General features: G+C 59.5%; 1 protein-coding gene across 4 annotated transcripts in view; it reads right to left on the reverse strand.

Moving 5' to 3' along the window:
- Positions 1-259: 259 nt before the first annotated feature.
- Positions 260-16,419, reverse strand: part of TRAPPC9 (trafficking protein particle complex subunit 9) — a 490,667-nt gene continuing 474,507 nt past the window's right edge. For all 4 annotated transcript variants that reach the window (XM_057735071.1, XM_057735068.1, XM_057735069.1 and 1 more), the window contains 2 exons: positions 1,685-1,905; positions 260-1,054 (listed from right to left, as the gene is read on the reverse strand). In XM_057735071.1, coding sequence (XP_057591054.1) covers positions 887-1,054; positions 1,685-1,905 — 389 coding nt within the window. In that variant the 3' untranslated portion in view covers positions 260-886. The remainder of the gene's footprint in view (positions 1,055-1,684; positions 1,906-16,419) is intronic.

Genomic DNA, 16,419 nt, shown 5'->3' on the forward strand with positions numbered 1-16,419 from the left:
CATGGGGGCTGAGGACCATGGTGTGGGACTCGAGACAGTGTCCTGAGCGGGTTGGGACCCAGGCCCAAAGAGCACATGCATGGGAGGGGGCTGGGGGGCCACAGGGGCAGAGAGACACAGGCCCAACCCTGCTGGCCGCCAGCTGTGTGTGCTGTGGGGGGTCGTGAGAGTCCCTGCCTGCAGTGGGGGCTGATGAGCTGGGGGCAGCCCTCTGACCACACTGAACAAGCAGAGGCAGGGATGCAGGTGGACCAGCAGAGAAGCAAGGCAGGCCCTTTATTGGAGAATCTGTCACCGACACACAGACACAGACGGGCCATGGCCCCCCCAGGGCCCAGAAAAGCTGACAGAGGTAAAGGTCTACCCACCGGGGGCAGGTGGCTCCTCGTGGTGTCAACCATGGTGCCATCTGTCCTGGCTGGGCTGCCTCAGGGTCCCTGGGAGAAGAGCCAGCCCTCGGGGGATGCCAGGGACCGAGGGGGCCGAGGGAGGCTCCCCAGACCCACCTGGGATGTGCGCCTCCCGCACGCTCACCTTTGCTTCCTACTGGCTGAGCTGCGAACCCCAGGTCACAGGAACAGGTGCAGGGACCCTGGACCTGGGCTGGGTGGGGCCACACTTTGGGGTCTGGTCAGCATTAGCGCCAGGCTCTTACATGGGGGCCCTGATGGCCAGCGTGGGAAGGGGTGAGGCTGCCGTGTCTGGGGGCCCCTGCAAAGCCCAGAGAGGACGCCGCAGGCAGAAGGGGAGGTGGAAGGTGGGGGCTGGGGCCGGAGGGATGTGAGGAGGGGACAGGAATTGCAACAAAGGCCTTGTCCCCTGCCCGGGTGGCCCTCCGGTCATCTCTGCCGGCAGGAACAGGGACCTGGAACAGGGCAGGAGCAGCTCAGGCCTGCGCCTCCAGGGCGCGCACGTGCACACTGGGCAGGCAGAACCAGGAGGCCGGCAGCTCCTTGCTGGAGCCGTCCTCATGGAAGCGGATGTGGAGGAAGAAGTCGCCCGTGTAGAGGAAGAGGAGGGCCCCGAGGCAGGCGGACTGGCCCAATGGCTGCACCTGAGGGGAGGAGGAGGCGGCATCAGCTGGGAGCAGCATAGACCCCCAGAGCGTCCAAGAGACCCCCGAACCTACCCAGATACCGGGGCAGGGGGAGGGCGGGGCCCCCAGGCCTTGCTCCCGTGGCCCTCCAGGGCTTCCCTGCTGTGCTGCCCCAGGCAACACCGCACCTCTCTGGGCCTCAGCTCCTCTCCTTGGATGGAGCTAAGAGCACTTCCTTCCTGGGCCCTTTGGGGGTCAGGGAGTGGGGGGACTGTTGGGGCAAAAGCGCCAACTCGACAGGTAAGTGGGGCATGAGGACTGTGCCTTGTGACCTCATCTGTCCCCTGGGCCAGCTGGCAGTGACCGCGAGCAGGGAGGAGCTGGCCGCGGGGGGCAGGGCGATGGTGCCAGTGGCACAGGGACCTGATGCTGTCCTGCCCCTCCCCCAACACACTCGCCTTAGCTCCTTACCAACCCTCTCCCCAACCTGGTTCCGGTCCCAAGACTCAGGTACAGACACGTGAACTTGTCTGAGGTCTCAGCGCAAGTCAGGTAGACAGGGTCAACGCAGAGAGGTCCCCGGGTCTACCAACCCCCAAGTCTGCCACTGGAGGCGGGGTGGGGGCAGAGCCTGGGGGCCACACACACCTTGTCCAGGTAGAAGGTGCTGGAGCCCACGAAGGAGACGGCATGGCGCAGGTCGTAGTTGTGCACACCATTCTGCTGGTCCTGGAAGGGCACCACGCTCAGGGCAAAGGGTCCCACGCTGCGTGGGCTCCGGTTGGTCAGCCGCACTTCCAGGCGCACGGGGTCGCCCACCCGGCAGGCTGCCGCCTCGCGGTCACAGGGCTGTCCGTCCACCAGCACGTCTGCAAGGGACACGGGACACAAGACTGTCAGGGGCGCTTCCTGGCCGGCCTCCTTCCCTCCATTCATTCTCTGCTCCTTCATCCGCCAAGGCTGCCGCCTGGGATACAGAGGCAGGGCCCAGTCCCGGCTCTCCCGACGTGCAGACCAGGGGAAACAGGCGTGGGGGCCAGAGCTGCACCCGAGCTGGCCTGTGCCTCGCTGGAGGGGCTGAAAGGACCCCAGGGTCCCCTGGGGGGTCCAGGACGGCCTCCTAGATGCCCCCGTCTGGAAGGGCGGAGCTCTGGCCCTGACCCCCAGGGGCTCCTGCAGGTGGAGGACAGCCAGGGCAGGGACTCAGGGCTGGAGGGGGCCACGCACGGCCCGGGATGAGGCGTCGGCAGGCACCTGGCTGGGCCTCTGCTGAGTCCCCTGCAGAACGACCTGCTCAAATTCGCCCAGCGAGGGCTGGGGGGGCCCTGGGGGCACCACGGAGGTGGGACACCAGCTAGGGGAACGTCTGGGAGTCACGGAGCAGGGTGAGCGCCTGTCAGGCAGGGAACAGGGAAGGAGGGGCAGCAAGGGGTGGGGGGATCGGGCAGACAGACTGGAGAGGCCATGCTGTGACCCCCACCCTCCTCAAACCACACGACACGCCAGCAGGACGGCGGCGCGGGTGGTCTGGGGGACCCGCTTTCAGGCACAGGTACGAGGCACAGGCAGGGAACTGAGCGTGACAAGCGTCCTTAAAAGAGGCAGAAGAGGAGAAAACTGACTCAGAGGAGAGTCCGGGTGAAGACAGAGGCAGGGATTGCGGTGATGTGGCTGCAGCCCCAGGAGCTGGGAGAGGCGGAAGGGGCCTCCCCCAGAGTGCTGCCCACACCTTGAATTTGCACTTCCAGCCTCCAGAACAGAGAGAGAGCCAGTCAGTCCCTGTTGTCTCGAGGCCCCCAGTCTGTGGTAATTTGCTGTGGCGGCGCTGGACGCTGATATAGTCAATAAGGGCCCTTCCGGCCACCAGAAGGTCACCGGCTTGTTGATCCGGCCAAGGAGACCAGGGAAGGGGCTGCTCGGCCTGCAGTGGGACTTCACACCACTCAGTACTGGCCGTGGGGCTACCAAGGGCCGACCCTGAGCCCTGTCGGCCAGCTGGCCTCATCACGTCCACAGGTCCAGGAGTAATGATGTGACCGTGTCACCTGTGTACTTCCTCAGGCACGTGTGTCACGAACTTGACCCCACCATTACCTGCATCCTGCAGCAGAGGCTGGTCGGAGACACCCCCTGAGTCACTGCCTCTGCTCTTGATGCCGGGTGACTGCAGGGAAGTGAGCCCTCCTGCCCAACACTGTGGGATCTCGGTGCTCACGGGAGGAGGCCAGCTCCTCACTGGGGGTCCTGGAAGGCATGGGTTTGGAGAGTGGCCGGCCCTGGAGGGGCCAAGCAGACCCTCCCTCCAAGGCAGGTGGAAGTCCCCAAGGAGTGCTGGCGTCTCTTCGGCTGAACTTGTTGAAGCACACCCAGGGCTCAGAGTGAGTGAGTGTGTGTGTGTAAGCGTGTGTGAGAATGTGTAGAGAGAGGATATGTCAGGAACAAGAGACAGAGGGAGGCTGAGAGCACAGCCCCCAGGACCCTGGGCTCAGTGGGGAGCTAGGAAGTGGGGTGCACTGAGGAGGGGGTGTATCTGGAGGTCAAGGAACCATCCACCACGTTTCCCATCAAGTCCACTTCTCCAGGAAAGCCTTCTGAGATCGAGCCTCCCCCCATATTTTGTTTCATTAAAATAATAACCTTTTATAACACATTATTAAAAATTTAGAAAGTTTATAGAAGTAACAATAAGTTTTTAAAAATCCCACACAATTCCAGCCCCTCCCTTAATGCCCACTCTCAGCATTACGGTGAACATTTCCTTCTTGTCTGGTTCCACCTTTATTGTTACCGTGGCAGTGGTAGCTGATGTATAGTTTTGAATCTGCTCTCTGGGACCATGAGAACATAAGAAAGTACCTCATGCTGACATTTTTCGTGGGAATGTTTACAAAGGCTGCAGAAGACTCCATGAAAAGAATAAACTGTAATTTATTCACCCAAGCACAGGTAGGCTGCGTCCACTTTTTTGGTCTATAAATACCTCTGATGTACACTGAGCTGTGTCTGAATTCTGGACTTATGTTCCTAGGATACAGTCTCAGAAGTGGAATTACTGGAACAAAAGTAAAAATATTTCTACGAGTATCTGACACCAGGGTAGACTGCCCTCCAGCAAGGCTCCAGGGCCTGCCCCTTGCAGTTTCTCCACCTTCACAGGTAAAGAACACAACCCATGCTCCACTCTCCCCACCCCAGCGCATGACTCTGAGGGTCCATTCATGCCCCCACCCAGGGGCAGAGCCTCCACTAGGGCAGGCTGTGCAGGAGCTGGGAGAGGCTGTGGAGACCACTGGATAGCATTCATTCATTCCAACACTCACTGCCATGCCCCCTCACTCCTGCCAGCACCCACAGGCAAGGTGAGGAGGAGCACAGAAATGCACAAGTCCCAACTCTGAGAAAGTTCACGATCCAGCAAGAGAAAGAGAGGTGAGCCGAGTTCAGCCATGCTGGACAGCAGTGACAGAGTAAGATGTGTGTGTGGGTGGGGAGGAGGGAGTGTTTCCTATGGGGCCCATAGGAGAAGCCCTTCACTCAATGCAGGCATGGGATGGCATCAGGGTGGGCTTCCTGGAGAAGAGGACACCTTTCCCTTTCCCAACATAATTTTTTTATAAGGCTATGATTTGCCCTCAACATCCTGCTTTTGCTGCACCCTACACTTTGGGATGTGCAGGGACACCTGGGCTGAGTCTGACCAGCCTGAGATAAACTTGGGGGGGGAGGGTCTGGGTCCCCTACTCACTGGTTTATCCAGTGCATATAAAGCACTTTCAAGAGTGCCTGATGCACAGCAGACACTCACAAAGACCAGCTCTTCTTTCTTCTGGCTGTTCTGTTTTGCTGAGCACAGGAGCTGGAATTGGAGGGACCTAAGCTTGGCCTATTCTAGCTATAAGACCCAGGGCATATCACCACAGCTCCTGAGCCTCAGTTTCCTCTTCTGTAAAATGTAGCCAATACTGCCACTAACATGAGACACAGTGTAATGAGATAAAACTGCTGTGCTACACAGCCCTATGGACCACAGTGTGTGAGAGGTGTGAATTCTGGTTCTGGAAACACCCTGCTAGAGGGACCCAGTCCCAGCATCAAGCCAATCCCCTATCCTAGCAAACAGTGAACATTCGGGGGACCTGCATCTCGGGTCTCAACGTTGGCAGACAGTGGCTTCTGTCCTAGGCCTCTGCTTCCTGTCTGAGAAGTGGGGGTAATGACAGTCCTTGGTCCCTCTCCCACTCAGGCCAAGCCCCAGTAATGTGTGCTCAACAGAGAATCCAGCCAGGTGCAGTATGAGCCTTGTGTGGAGAGTGTAAGTGTAGGAGCGCCTCGGTTGCTGGTTCTGCTAAGGGGAAGATAGAATTACCTGCAAATCAGTGAAAGGTGGCCAGCTCCCTGCACCTCTGCTCTCTCTGTTCTCCCCTGTGGAGAACCGAGTGGGCCACGTGCTAGGGCAGCTGAGGAATGGCCCATGGCTCACCTGCAGAGCAGCCCCCAGCCCGCCTGGCAGTGCCTGTTTAACACTTCCCTGACCCCCAGCTCTACTTGGCCGCTGGGGCAATGAAGAGGGGAAATGAGGCTATGGACACAGTTCCTGGTGGGAATTTTCCCTGACATTCTCTAAAAAGAGGTCAGGCCAGGGCGGCAGGGGTGGGGGACGGAGGTGGCCCCTGGCTGAGCCACAGGCTAGGCTGGGCTCGGCTCTTGGCTTTGCTTCAACCCTTCATCCTGGAGGAGGCCCTTTGCCAAACTGAACCTCCTTCACCTCACCTACAAAACCAGGGTAATGATCCCGGAGGTAATGACCCCGAGGTGGACAGAGGACCCAGCCTGGCCTGTCCTGCCCTGGTTTGTCTCCCCAGGGAGGAGGGCGACCCTCTAGAGGTCAGGGCCCACCTGTCTTGCTCCCTGCTGTGTCCCCATGAGTGACCAACTGTCCTGGTTCATCCTGGCTTTAGTACTGAAAGTTCTGTGTCCCAGGAACCGCTCAGTGCCGGGCACACTGGGACAGTTGGTCACGCCACCCCCATGCCTGGCACCCACAATAACTGCCTGCCAAACTGAAGACTTCCCGGGCTCAACAATCCGCTGTCTCCTTCCACCCTGCAGCTCCACATCTCCAATCTGGGTCCAAGAGCACCAAACCTTCCATGTCACTAGGAAGAAACAGCAGAGGTCCATTTTCTCTGAGAATATAATATGCTTCCTGAATTGAAAAGGATGTCAGGGCTGGCCTCTCCTAGGACCCAAGGGGTACTGTGCACGAAATCTAGTGAAAATGCATCTGAGATAATGGTAATGATGGAGATGGTGATGGCTGCTCAGCTGCAGGCTTGTAACTCCACCAGCACAAACGTCCCAGCACACCCCCTGCTGTAATGAATTTGCTTCTCTGACTCTGTACCAGGGCAGCTGTGCCCCATGCTGGGAACAGGGGGCCATTCTTGCGTGGAAGCCCTGCTGAACAAGGCTGGAAGGAGCAGCTGAGACCAGAGAGGAGAAGCCCCAGCTGTCCACCAGCAATTCACAGAACTCACGAGGAAGGAGCAGGGAAGAAATAATTTAAAATGTCTCCAAGGGAAGCTGTGCTGGAGCCGTTTCTACATTGCCCAGAGGAATGAAAACCACGTGTTAAGTCACAGCACGGCCAGGAGTTCGGCCGCCCTGTGGCACGTGCAGGGCTCAGTTCGACTTCCCGTCCACCATCCCTGGGGGGGTCACCTGGCCCAGCCCCGCCACCCTCAGGTGGGGAAGGCGGCAGCATGCCCACGCAGTCACCAGACCGGGGCCCCGCCAGTGATGGCGGGTTAGCACTTCTGTGTCCACTGAGGACTGGCCAACTGGCCCCCAGGGAGGGGTGGGGACATCAGTCCAAGTGTGTCCCATGCAGCAGGCATGTCCCTTCCCCAAGGATTCCTCACAACCACCCTGGAAGCCCTCCCGCAGCGTCCAGGGTGGGCTCACTAAGACCCCCGTGGGAACCCGAGGTCTGACATCCAGGTGTGTGGGGTCTGGGTGCTCCCCTTGGCCTCCAGGTGGGCCCACGAGGCCCCTGCCACTGTCCACTTCCTGGGGGTGGTGACTCCTCTCCCCATCCCCAGGCCGGGGGTAGGGGATTCCTGCTGCTGTGCAGTTCAAGTAGTCTCTCCTTGACTCCTCCCCGCTTGCCCTCTCTGAGCCTCGGTTTCCTCACCTTCACACGGGATAACAGGAAAGCCCACCTCAAAGAGGTTTTGTGAGAACTGGAACCTCGCAAGCTGAGGGGTCAGGGCACACAGCGGCCTCTGCGGGCCGGAGCTTTATCCCCATTGCGCTTGCATCCACGCTGGCGAGTGGAGAATGTGCGGGACGGGCCAGGTCCCTGACCAGCTCTAATCCCCAGCCAGGGGACCCTCTGCATTTATATAGTTTCTCCAGGGCCCCTCCTCGCCCGCAGGCTGTGAATGCTGATGGGGGAAGATGACCAGCGTGGTGCTGATGCAACGGACAGAGAGGACCAAGGCAGCAGGTCCAGTCCCTTCAGCCTCTCCTGGCCACTCTGTCCAGGAGGGATGCAGACCCACAGCCCCCCTGCAGGCGGGCCACACCAGGACCTGGAATATCCCAGCCTCAGGCCAGAGGCATCCCCCATCCAGCCAGGGAATCAGGGAGGAATGTCCCAGCCTGGAAGCCCATCTCCTGACCCCCAGGCTGCCGGAGAGCCGTGCATGGGGGACCTCGACCTGGGGGTTCCTCAGGACCGGCTCTGTGAGGTCTATCCTTGTCCCTGAGAAGCTCCCAGAACCCTGAGTCTGTGCCACCAGAAAGGGTGGTATAGTACACAGAAGAGATCCCCAAAGATGTCCACGTGCTAATCCCTAGAGCCTGGGCAGTGTGTCCCTGCACATAGTAGAGACTTCACAGGTGAGATTCAGTTAGGGACTTTGAGTATCTTGGAGCATCCAGGTGGGCCTGAAGCCATCACAAAGGTCCTTACAAGGGCACGAGAGGGCAGGAGAGAGCCTGGAAGGCTGTGTGACCACGGCGGGGCAGAGGGAGGCTGGGCGGAGCTGCACGACTGGCTGTGAAGACAGGACGGGGCCAAGGGGTGCAGGTATCTCTGGAGCTCAGAAGGCAGGAAACGGGATCTCCCCAGCTCCCAGCCGACGGCAACCTCTGAGACTGACCTCCAGAACCGTGGGGTAGTAGTTCATGCTATTCTCAGCCACCAGGCTGGTCCTCGCCTGTTAGAGCGGCCGAGGAGCCCAGCCCCAGTGCCGCTCAGGGACCAGGAGCCGCCGCCTCTCAGGCTTGAGGGGAGGGCGGGCAGAGCCCAGCCTGGAGCTGGATCGTGTGGTCCAAACCCTGCCTGTATCTCTCATCTGGAAAGGCAGCAAGTGTCACATCCTCTGTGAAAAGTGCCAAAGGGAAGTGCTCAGAGGTTGTTTCTGCTGGACCCGTCCCCAAGCCCCCAGTTTCTGAAACCCGAGGCCCAAGGCCAAGGCCATAGCACTTGTCATCTTACGAGTATTTGTGGAACACCCTAGATATGGCCCTACCCTCAAGCAGCTCCAAGTGGGAGGGACTCATGGACAGGAAAGGTGGCCGCCCAGCAGGACCAGCACGAGGGGCTCGGACTCGGTGATGGCCGAAACCGGGCATCGGCTCCTCTGGGCAACTCTGACATCCTCGCCCAGGTGTCTAGCGGGGTCTCACCCTTAACGTGGCCAAAACGAAACTCTCCCACTATCTCCCTGACACCCTGCCCCCCCAGGTTTTTCTGTACAGAAGCGGCCCCACCCAGCAGGCCTGCCTGGTACCCGCAGGTCACAATGAGGTGCTCCCCGGGCACCCACACTGGGGACCATCCCCACCTCCGCCCTGACCGCTCTACCCGAGCCCGGGCCAGCGGCCCTCCCTGGGCCTTTCCCGCACGGCAGCCAGTTCACAGCAGTGTAAACTGAAACTCCATCTTGTTACTTCCTTGCTTGCCCCCTGCCTGGTCTCAGAATCAAAGGGAGTTCTGATCACCTTACGGCCGCGGACCCTGGTCTCCAGGGCCCCGCGCGGCCCTGAGCCAGGTTTCCCCCATCACAGCGGCTGCTGTTGCCGCCTCCCAGCTCCTCCAGCAGGCCCAGCGCACCCCTGCCCCAGGGTCTTAGCACCTGCTGTTCTCGCCACCTTGGCCCCCTCCTCAGAGAGGAGGTCTCTGACCTCACAGCAAAGAGCCTTCCTGCCCCATCCCTCTTCCTCACTCTCTTCATTTTCTCGTGACCCTCAACGTCCTACCTGAAGTTCTCGTTTACCCACTTGTCTGTTACCTATCTGTGTTCCTTCCTCCCTGCCCTGACACCCAGGCCAGGCGGGCACTCTTCTATTTCCTATTTGTTGAACGAATGAGTGGATGAATGAATGAGTAGATGAGCAGATGAATGGGCTTTGGGGCCGGGGTACCTGGGCTCAAATCCCGGTCACGCCCCGCCCTCTTCGGGCCTCTGGAACTCATGAGGACTGGCCACGTCCCCAAAGTGCCCTGCAGAGAGGACGTTAGGACCAAGCTGTCACTGCCCGGCTCTGGTCCTGACTCGCAGACCAGGCTTTCGTGGAGATGATTTATGCAGGAGAATCTTGCGTTGTAAGAAATCTCCTGGGAGTGGATTAGTCTCTTCCCTCAAAGCATTTCATTGGGCCACAGTCCATCTTCTCCCGCCGCCCCAGCCCTGCTTCTCCTTCACTTTTAATACCAGCCAGAGTCACGGACTTAATTTTATCTGGCCCAGAATCCCTTCTGAAACGGCTGCCACGTTTATGCTACAGCACGTCGACAGGCTCTGGCAGAAACACATGCTATAAATAGAAGGCGAGAGGAGGGAAGGGCCTGCGGGGCCCACTCTGGCGAGGGAGGCACGAGGAGAAAGGCAGCCGGCCAGTGCCAGCCTGCGCCCCGGCCAAGGGCAGCCGCTGTGTGGACAGCAGGACGGGGGTTCACACGGTGGAAGTGCACTGAGAATGGGGGCAGTGCCCACACCCAGAGGCTCCACCGGGTGGTGGAGTGAGTCTTACGTTGCCCCCCGCACGCACCCAGCCACCCTGTGCCTGGCGCAGGGCCAAGCCCCCTCCCCTCAACCTCATGTGCTCCTGGAGGGCAGAGAGAATAGGTGCGGCTCTAGCAGGTTTTCTAGCTGAGGTGTAGGCAGGTGATGGAGCTGCCAGGGCCTGGGGCCTCTGACCTGCCCCACACACTGCTCTGACAGAGTGTCCGTCATCCAGGCCTTGGCATCAGCATCAGGGCTGGAGTCCTGCTTCTGGAGGTCGTGGGGGGGCTCTGTCCTCCAGCCTTGGTTTCCCCTCTCTCCCTAGGACAGGCTGGAACAGCTCTGCTTTCCCATGCGGCTGGTTTAGACCCCGCCCGGCCTCGCCAAATGCTGCCTCTGCTGCGCCCTGTGCCTGGAGGGAACTGGCCTTTCTTGGTGCCCAGGAGACAGGGAGGCGCCACCCTTGGGATCTGCCAGCCTCTCACGCCCACTGCACTCCAGAGGTTTCCTGGTCCAAACGCGCCCAGGAACAGGAGGAGAGCGCGGTGGAAGGGGCTTGTCCTGGCTCAGCCCTCCCCCTGCAGGCACTGGCCCGCCGCTCTTCTCACCGTTACTCTTCTCGCTGGTGACAGGAGCTCCTGATGGCACCCTAGCCACTGCTCTAAGGCTTCACAGGCATCGCTTCACACAGTCTTAAAACCAATCCCATCAGGCTGGTGCTGTCACTGCCCCGCTTTACAGGTGAACCTGCCCCGGTCCGAGGTGCACAGCTAAGCGCCCAGCTCCCACTGGAACCCGGGGCACTGGGGCTTGTGTTATTTTTTAAACAGCTTTACTGAGACTGAGTTCACAAACCACACAGTTCACCCACTGAAGTGTACAATTCCATGGCTTTTCATACATTCCCAGATCTGTGCAATCATCGCTACAGGCAACGTGAGGGCACTTCCATCACCTCGAAAAGAAACCCCATACGCTTCACCCTCCCGGCCTCTTCCCCGTCCCCCAGCCCTGAACAACCACAAACCGAGTTTCTAGCGCCACAGACCCCCCAGATCTGGACTTTCACACAAATACAACCATCACTACCCAGTCCTTAATGACTCGATTCTCCCCTGGGCGTGATGTCAGTGAGGTTCCGCCCTTTGGGAGCCTGCACTTCGCTCCTGGAGTGATCTGCACCGTGGGGTCGGGCACGGGGGCGCGTCCACCCTCGTCTGTTTTAAGCAGCGGTGCTGTGGACGCTCAAGGGCAAGTGTCTGTGTGGACACAGACGTCACTTCTCGAGGGCACACGGCTCGGAGCGGAACTGCGGGGTCGTGGGGGTCTGTGTCTAACCTGCTGAGGAACCCCCAGGCTGTGTTCTGAAGCCGCTGCGGGGTCTACAGCCCCACCCGCGGCGTTCAGATTCTCCACGTCCCCCCAGCATGGTTATCGTCTGCCTTTCTGTCCCAGCCACCCCCGTGCAGGGGCAGCGGCCTCGCCCTGCTGTGCCCACGCCTGGCCGGGCTGCTGCGGCCCTCACGGCCCCAGGGGTGGACGTGCGCCTCTGCCCGCCGGGACAGGAGTCTGCAAAGGCCCTTCTGTCCGGGCTTCTCTACTCATCTACCCTGGCTGAGAGCCTTCTGGAATTCCACGCCTTAGCCCCACTCATCCTCCTGGAACCTGGGGACGAGCGGAGGGCTGGGACTTAGTGTGGGTTCCCTTCCCCTCGTGCGCAGCAGGGAACAGGGGGCCAGGCCAGTCTGAGACCAGCAGAGAGCGTCAGGACCCAGACTTCAGAGGGGCAGGTGGGAGCGGGGCCTTCGGAGCCAAGAGGAGGGCCAGGTGGAGATCGGAGCCTGAGGAGGAGCCGGTCGGGGATGGGCCAGCAGTCAGGCCGGCCCTGTGGCGTCCACAGCTGTCTCTCTAGTCTGGTCCACGGAGAGGGTGGGTGTGAAGGTCAGGGGCAGGCAGATGCTCCTGGCACTCGGGAGACACTTGCCAAATGGCTGTGAACAGCCCAGCGGTTCTAAACCACCGTGGACTTTTAAAAAGAGACCTGCCTGGCCGCTCCTCGGAGTCTCGTTTCCAGGTCAATTCTGACGTGTGTGTGTGTGTGTGTGTGTGTGTGTGTGTGTGTGTGTGTGTGTGTGTGTGTGTGTGTGTGTGTGTGTGTGTGTGTGTGTGTGTGTGTGTGTGTGTGTGTGTGTGTGTGTGTGTGTGTGTGTGTGTGTGTGTGTGTGTGTGTGTGTGTGTGTGTGTGTGTGTGTGTGTGTGTGTGTGTGTGTCTCTCTCTCTCTCTCTCTCCCAGGCCACAGTCTCACATTGAGAGGCGTGGAAGATGCATGAAGTGGGACCTCGGATGAAGCCGGCACAGCACGGTTCCTTTGGGGGCTGAAGGAAACACGGGAAATATCAGCAGGCCCCCCAGGGTCATGCGCAAGTCACTTTTTCCAGTGGCAAAGAGGCGTGACTCGCAGATTTCTTCCTCAACTGCTTCCTCTAAGGAGCCGCTCGTCCCTTCCTTAGGACACAGCTCCCAAGGCCGGAGGCAGAAGGCGTGTTCTTCCCCCAGAACCCAAACTCCCGGCCTCGCCCCACAACTCCACTTTCCTTGCCTTTGGTTTCTTGGATAAAACTGGATGGTTATAAGTAGACTTTAGGTCTAATTTTGGACAAAACATTTTACAGACTTAAGAGCAATGCAGTAGGAATTAATGAGGTGAAGACCCAGGAACAGCCGGAGTGAGTCAGGTTTTCGAGGCAAAGCCTGCTTCAGCTAAAGCACATTTAAATTTCAAATTTCACAAGACACACATTTTTCTAGTTGGCATCAGTCTTGGGTGGGCCTAGATTTTAGAGCCAAATTTGATTCAGGCAGGGCTAGGTTTGGGAATTAATCAAGGAGTTTTGCCACCCTTTAAACGAAGCGAAAAAACAAAACAAAGAAAAAGCTCAAGTGGGAAAAAAAAAAAACAATAGCTGAGCCTTGGGACGTGGATGAGAACCAAGGCAGGGCCCCCGGCCTGTCTGCCTCGCCTTCCCTGCTCAGCACCAGCTGTCCTCGGGGGGAAAGCACAGGCACATCTAGTAGAAAACCCTGCAATCTCTGATTATTCAGTAAAAAGTGGTGAACTTTCTCCAATGCCAACATGGCTAGTCGACAGGTATGCAACCAAGGCAGCGAGTTCTCCCTCTTTACCAACGAGAGCCAAGTAGCTGACCTTTTCTCTGCAGCTGTTACGAAGCTCAGAGCCAAACGTGTACCAACCTAGGGCACCATGTCAGCCCTCAGGAGCTGAATTTCAGTACATACACACAACACACACACACACATACCCTCTCCTGCATGCCTGCTCCTCCAGATCTTGACCAACTGTGCCAAATATGGTTGCCCTTAGTCCAAACATTTCAAACGTTCTGCTACTTTATTGAGAGAGTTTGCAAAAGAGGTTAGAAGCACGGAAATGCCCCGAGGTAGGGGTGACGGTGTTCTGGGCAAGGGTCTTACAGGCAAAGAGGCAGAGGGCACCTGGGGAGGTGGCGTCAAACTGCACAGCCCCATCGCCCCCCCCCCCCGCACTGTGGGGAAGCGGGGGTCTTTCTGTCTCTGTGCTGGCTCAGACGGGGGGCATGTGACAGGATAGCGACGGTCGGGAGAAGGGCTGCTGCCGAGAGCTCGGCTCAGCTGCCCAGGCGCTGGGTCACGGGCCCAGAGCACAGGCTTGTCCTGCCCCGGGCGCTGGTCGACGTGGGCACCGCCCGAGGCCAGGGCCCTGCTCTCCATGTGCCAAACGGCGCGCGTTTCTAACAGTCACTGAGGTAGCTAATTAGTTCACAAACCAGACCGTCTCCTCCCCAGCACCCGGGGAGGGAGACGGCGTAAGACCCACACGTGTAATTACCCTCAAGTCGAGAACAGCTCCTGAGGAGCCATTTGGCTCTCTTGGGTAAATAATTTACTTTTACAACTTTTCATTAAAGATTAAAGGGAATTAAATTAAAATTAAGGCGAGCCGGAGTTGGAAGGGAGAGGCGTGTGGCTTGGAGCTCGCCGTGGAGATGTTCTCTGGCTGTCCGGCACGTCCGCCCAGGGCCAGCACCCGAGGGCCGTGCGGGGACTGGGGGCCAGTGCAGGGGAGCCGGGGCGGCGGCGGCCTGCGTGGCCTGTGGCTGCCTGTGGATGGTGCGAACCTGCTCCGGTGACGGGCGTAACCTCACACAGTCAACACCAGCCACCAGGCCAGGGGTCTCTGCCCAGGTGAGTAGGGTGGTGGAGCTCAGCCCAAGCCCAGGTTCCGGGAGAGCCCCTCGAGAAGCCAGAGCTTCTGCTTCCTTGCCTGCAAGGGGGCGATGCAGCCAGAGGACTGGTGTGCGGAGTCGGGAGACACGTGAGCTCCGAGCTGGGGCAGAGAAGAGCCCGGCAAATGCGAGGGGTCACAACGGGAACCAGAGGTAGCAGTGCAGGTGGTGCAGGCGCAGCTACAAGGCTGGTTCAGTTTGAAGAGACTGAGTTCAGGGCAGACCGACACTCAGACCCAGGTCTCTCCTGAGGGCACTGTGCTGGTGGCCGGCCCTCTGCTGTCTTCTCCCTGGTACATACCGCCCACTCGTCTATCCAAACTGTCCCCTTTCACGAGGGATGCTGGAACCCAGCACAGAGCTGACGTGCCCAGGGCCATGCCGTCAATCAGAGGTGGTGTGGGCACTGGAACCCAAGTGCCCTTCCCTCCCCAGCGGGAACAGAACTGCATTTCGCACAGGCAGCACCTTACTTGCTGGAGACAATGCCTCTATTAAGTCCTCTGCCTTCAACCTTCTCTTCTTAGACAAGCACTTCAGACAACTGAAGACAAACCAGGAAAAAGGGGAGAAAAGAATGAAAGCTATGCCTGCTGGCTGGCAGCACTGTGCAAAGACATCATCTGAGAACAGCAGAGAATTTAAAATGACTCCTCTGTCCCTGAGCAGCGTCCCTACCTTTTCAATCTCTCACTTTTCATCTTCTCTCAAGACTTTCTAAATAAAGCAAAGATTGCAGCCACCCAGGCAGGCCCCTCCACTGCTCCCATGCCACTGCATCCAGGTGGGTCCCCGCCACACAAGGTCGTCCCCATTCCAGACCTTCTCACGCAGGGTCAAGTCACACGGGTGGCACTGCTGGCACCACGAGGATTTGAAAGCATCTAAGGACCCTCCTTTCCTAGATGAGAAAGCTGAGGGCCAGAGGGGAGGGAGCACTGGAGGGTCCCAGCAGATATGGGAAGGGGCTGTACAGCTGGTTTCATGCCACTGGACCTTTGCACAGGCTGTTCATTGCCTGGGCCTGGGGGCCTGCCCTGTCCGCCTGTCCAGCTCAGCCTCGCCTCCACGGGAAGCTTTCCCTCCATGGTGCCTCAGGCACTGTGGTCAGCATTCTGCATTCACCTGGGGTCCTGCCTCCACCACAGACTCCAGAGGGTGGGACATGGACATGCCTCCGTCCATCCCCGGTGCCCAGCAGGGCCGCCCCCAGGATCTGCAGACCTATTGCGGTCAGTATTGGGGCCAGGCCTAGAAGCCAGGTCTCTGGACTCCTGGGTCTGTCCGGGGGTGGGGGGGGGGGCAGAGATGGCCAGAAAAGAAGGCCTTGCCAGGGCCCCCCGGCCGGCCTGTGGCCTCTGCTCTCGGGGATGGGCCCCTTGCCTCTCTGCAAGGACTGGCAGCTTCCCTAAATGCACTTTCCAGCACCGAGAAGCTGGATTGAGGGGCCCTGGGATGAGTCCCTAGTGGCCACTCAAACCCCACCTGTCGCCCAGGTGCCCCTGCCCTGCAACACTTGGGCAGTGTGCCCCCGGCTGGGGCCGGGGGGGGGGGGGGGAGGGGCTGTCCTAACAGTCTCGGTAGCTGCTGCATGTCACACGCTCCTGTCCTCCCGACAGACACGGTGGCAACGCAAGAGAGCACTGACCCCAGAGCAAGCTCTGAGGCTCCTTCCGGGATGACCTGGCTTCCTTAACGAAGCCTTCTGCAGAGACATCAGGACTGCCACCAGTTGTCCCTGGGCCTGTGAGTGCACAGATGATACACCTGAGGCAGGTGAGGTTTGGGGGAAATGCTCGGGAGGAAGGATGCACCGTGAGGGTCCAGGACCGGAGTTGGCACATGTGGGGGGAGGGGGGCTGCCAGGCCACTAACTGGTGGGGCCCTCACCCAGCCTCAGTCTCTCACGTGTAAGATGGGACGGTGATGCCCACCTGGCAGGGATGCTGGAGACACAAGGCACAGGAGCATCGCGATGTCCCGTGCCAGCGCACTGTCCCACGAGCTCGGATGGTGCCCGCTCCCGGGAGCCCGCAGAACTGCAGCCACGCCCGTACCCAGCCCCGAGCCCCCTGCGCTGTGGCT

The sequence above is a fragment of the Hippopotamus amphibius genome, chromosome 5, assembly GCF_030028045.1.
Source record: "Hippopotamus amphibius kiboko isolate mHipAmp2 chromosome 5, mHipAmp2.hap2, whole genome shotgun sequence".
NCBI classification, from domain to species: Eukaryota; Metazoa; Chordata; class Mammalia; order Artiodactyla; family Hippopotamidae; genus Hippopotamus; species Hippopotamus amphibius.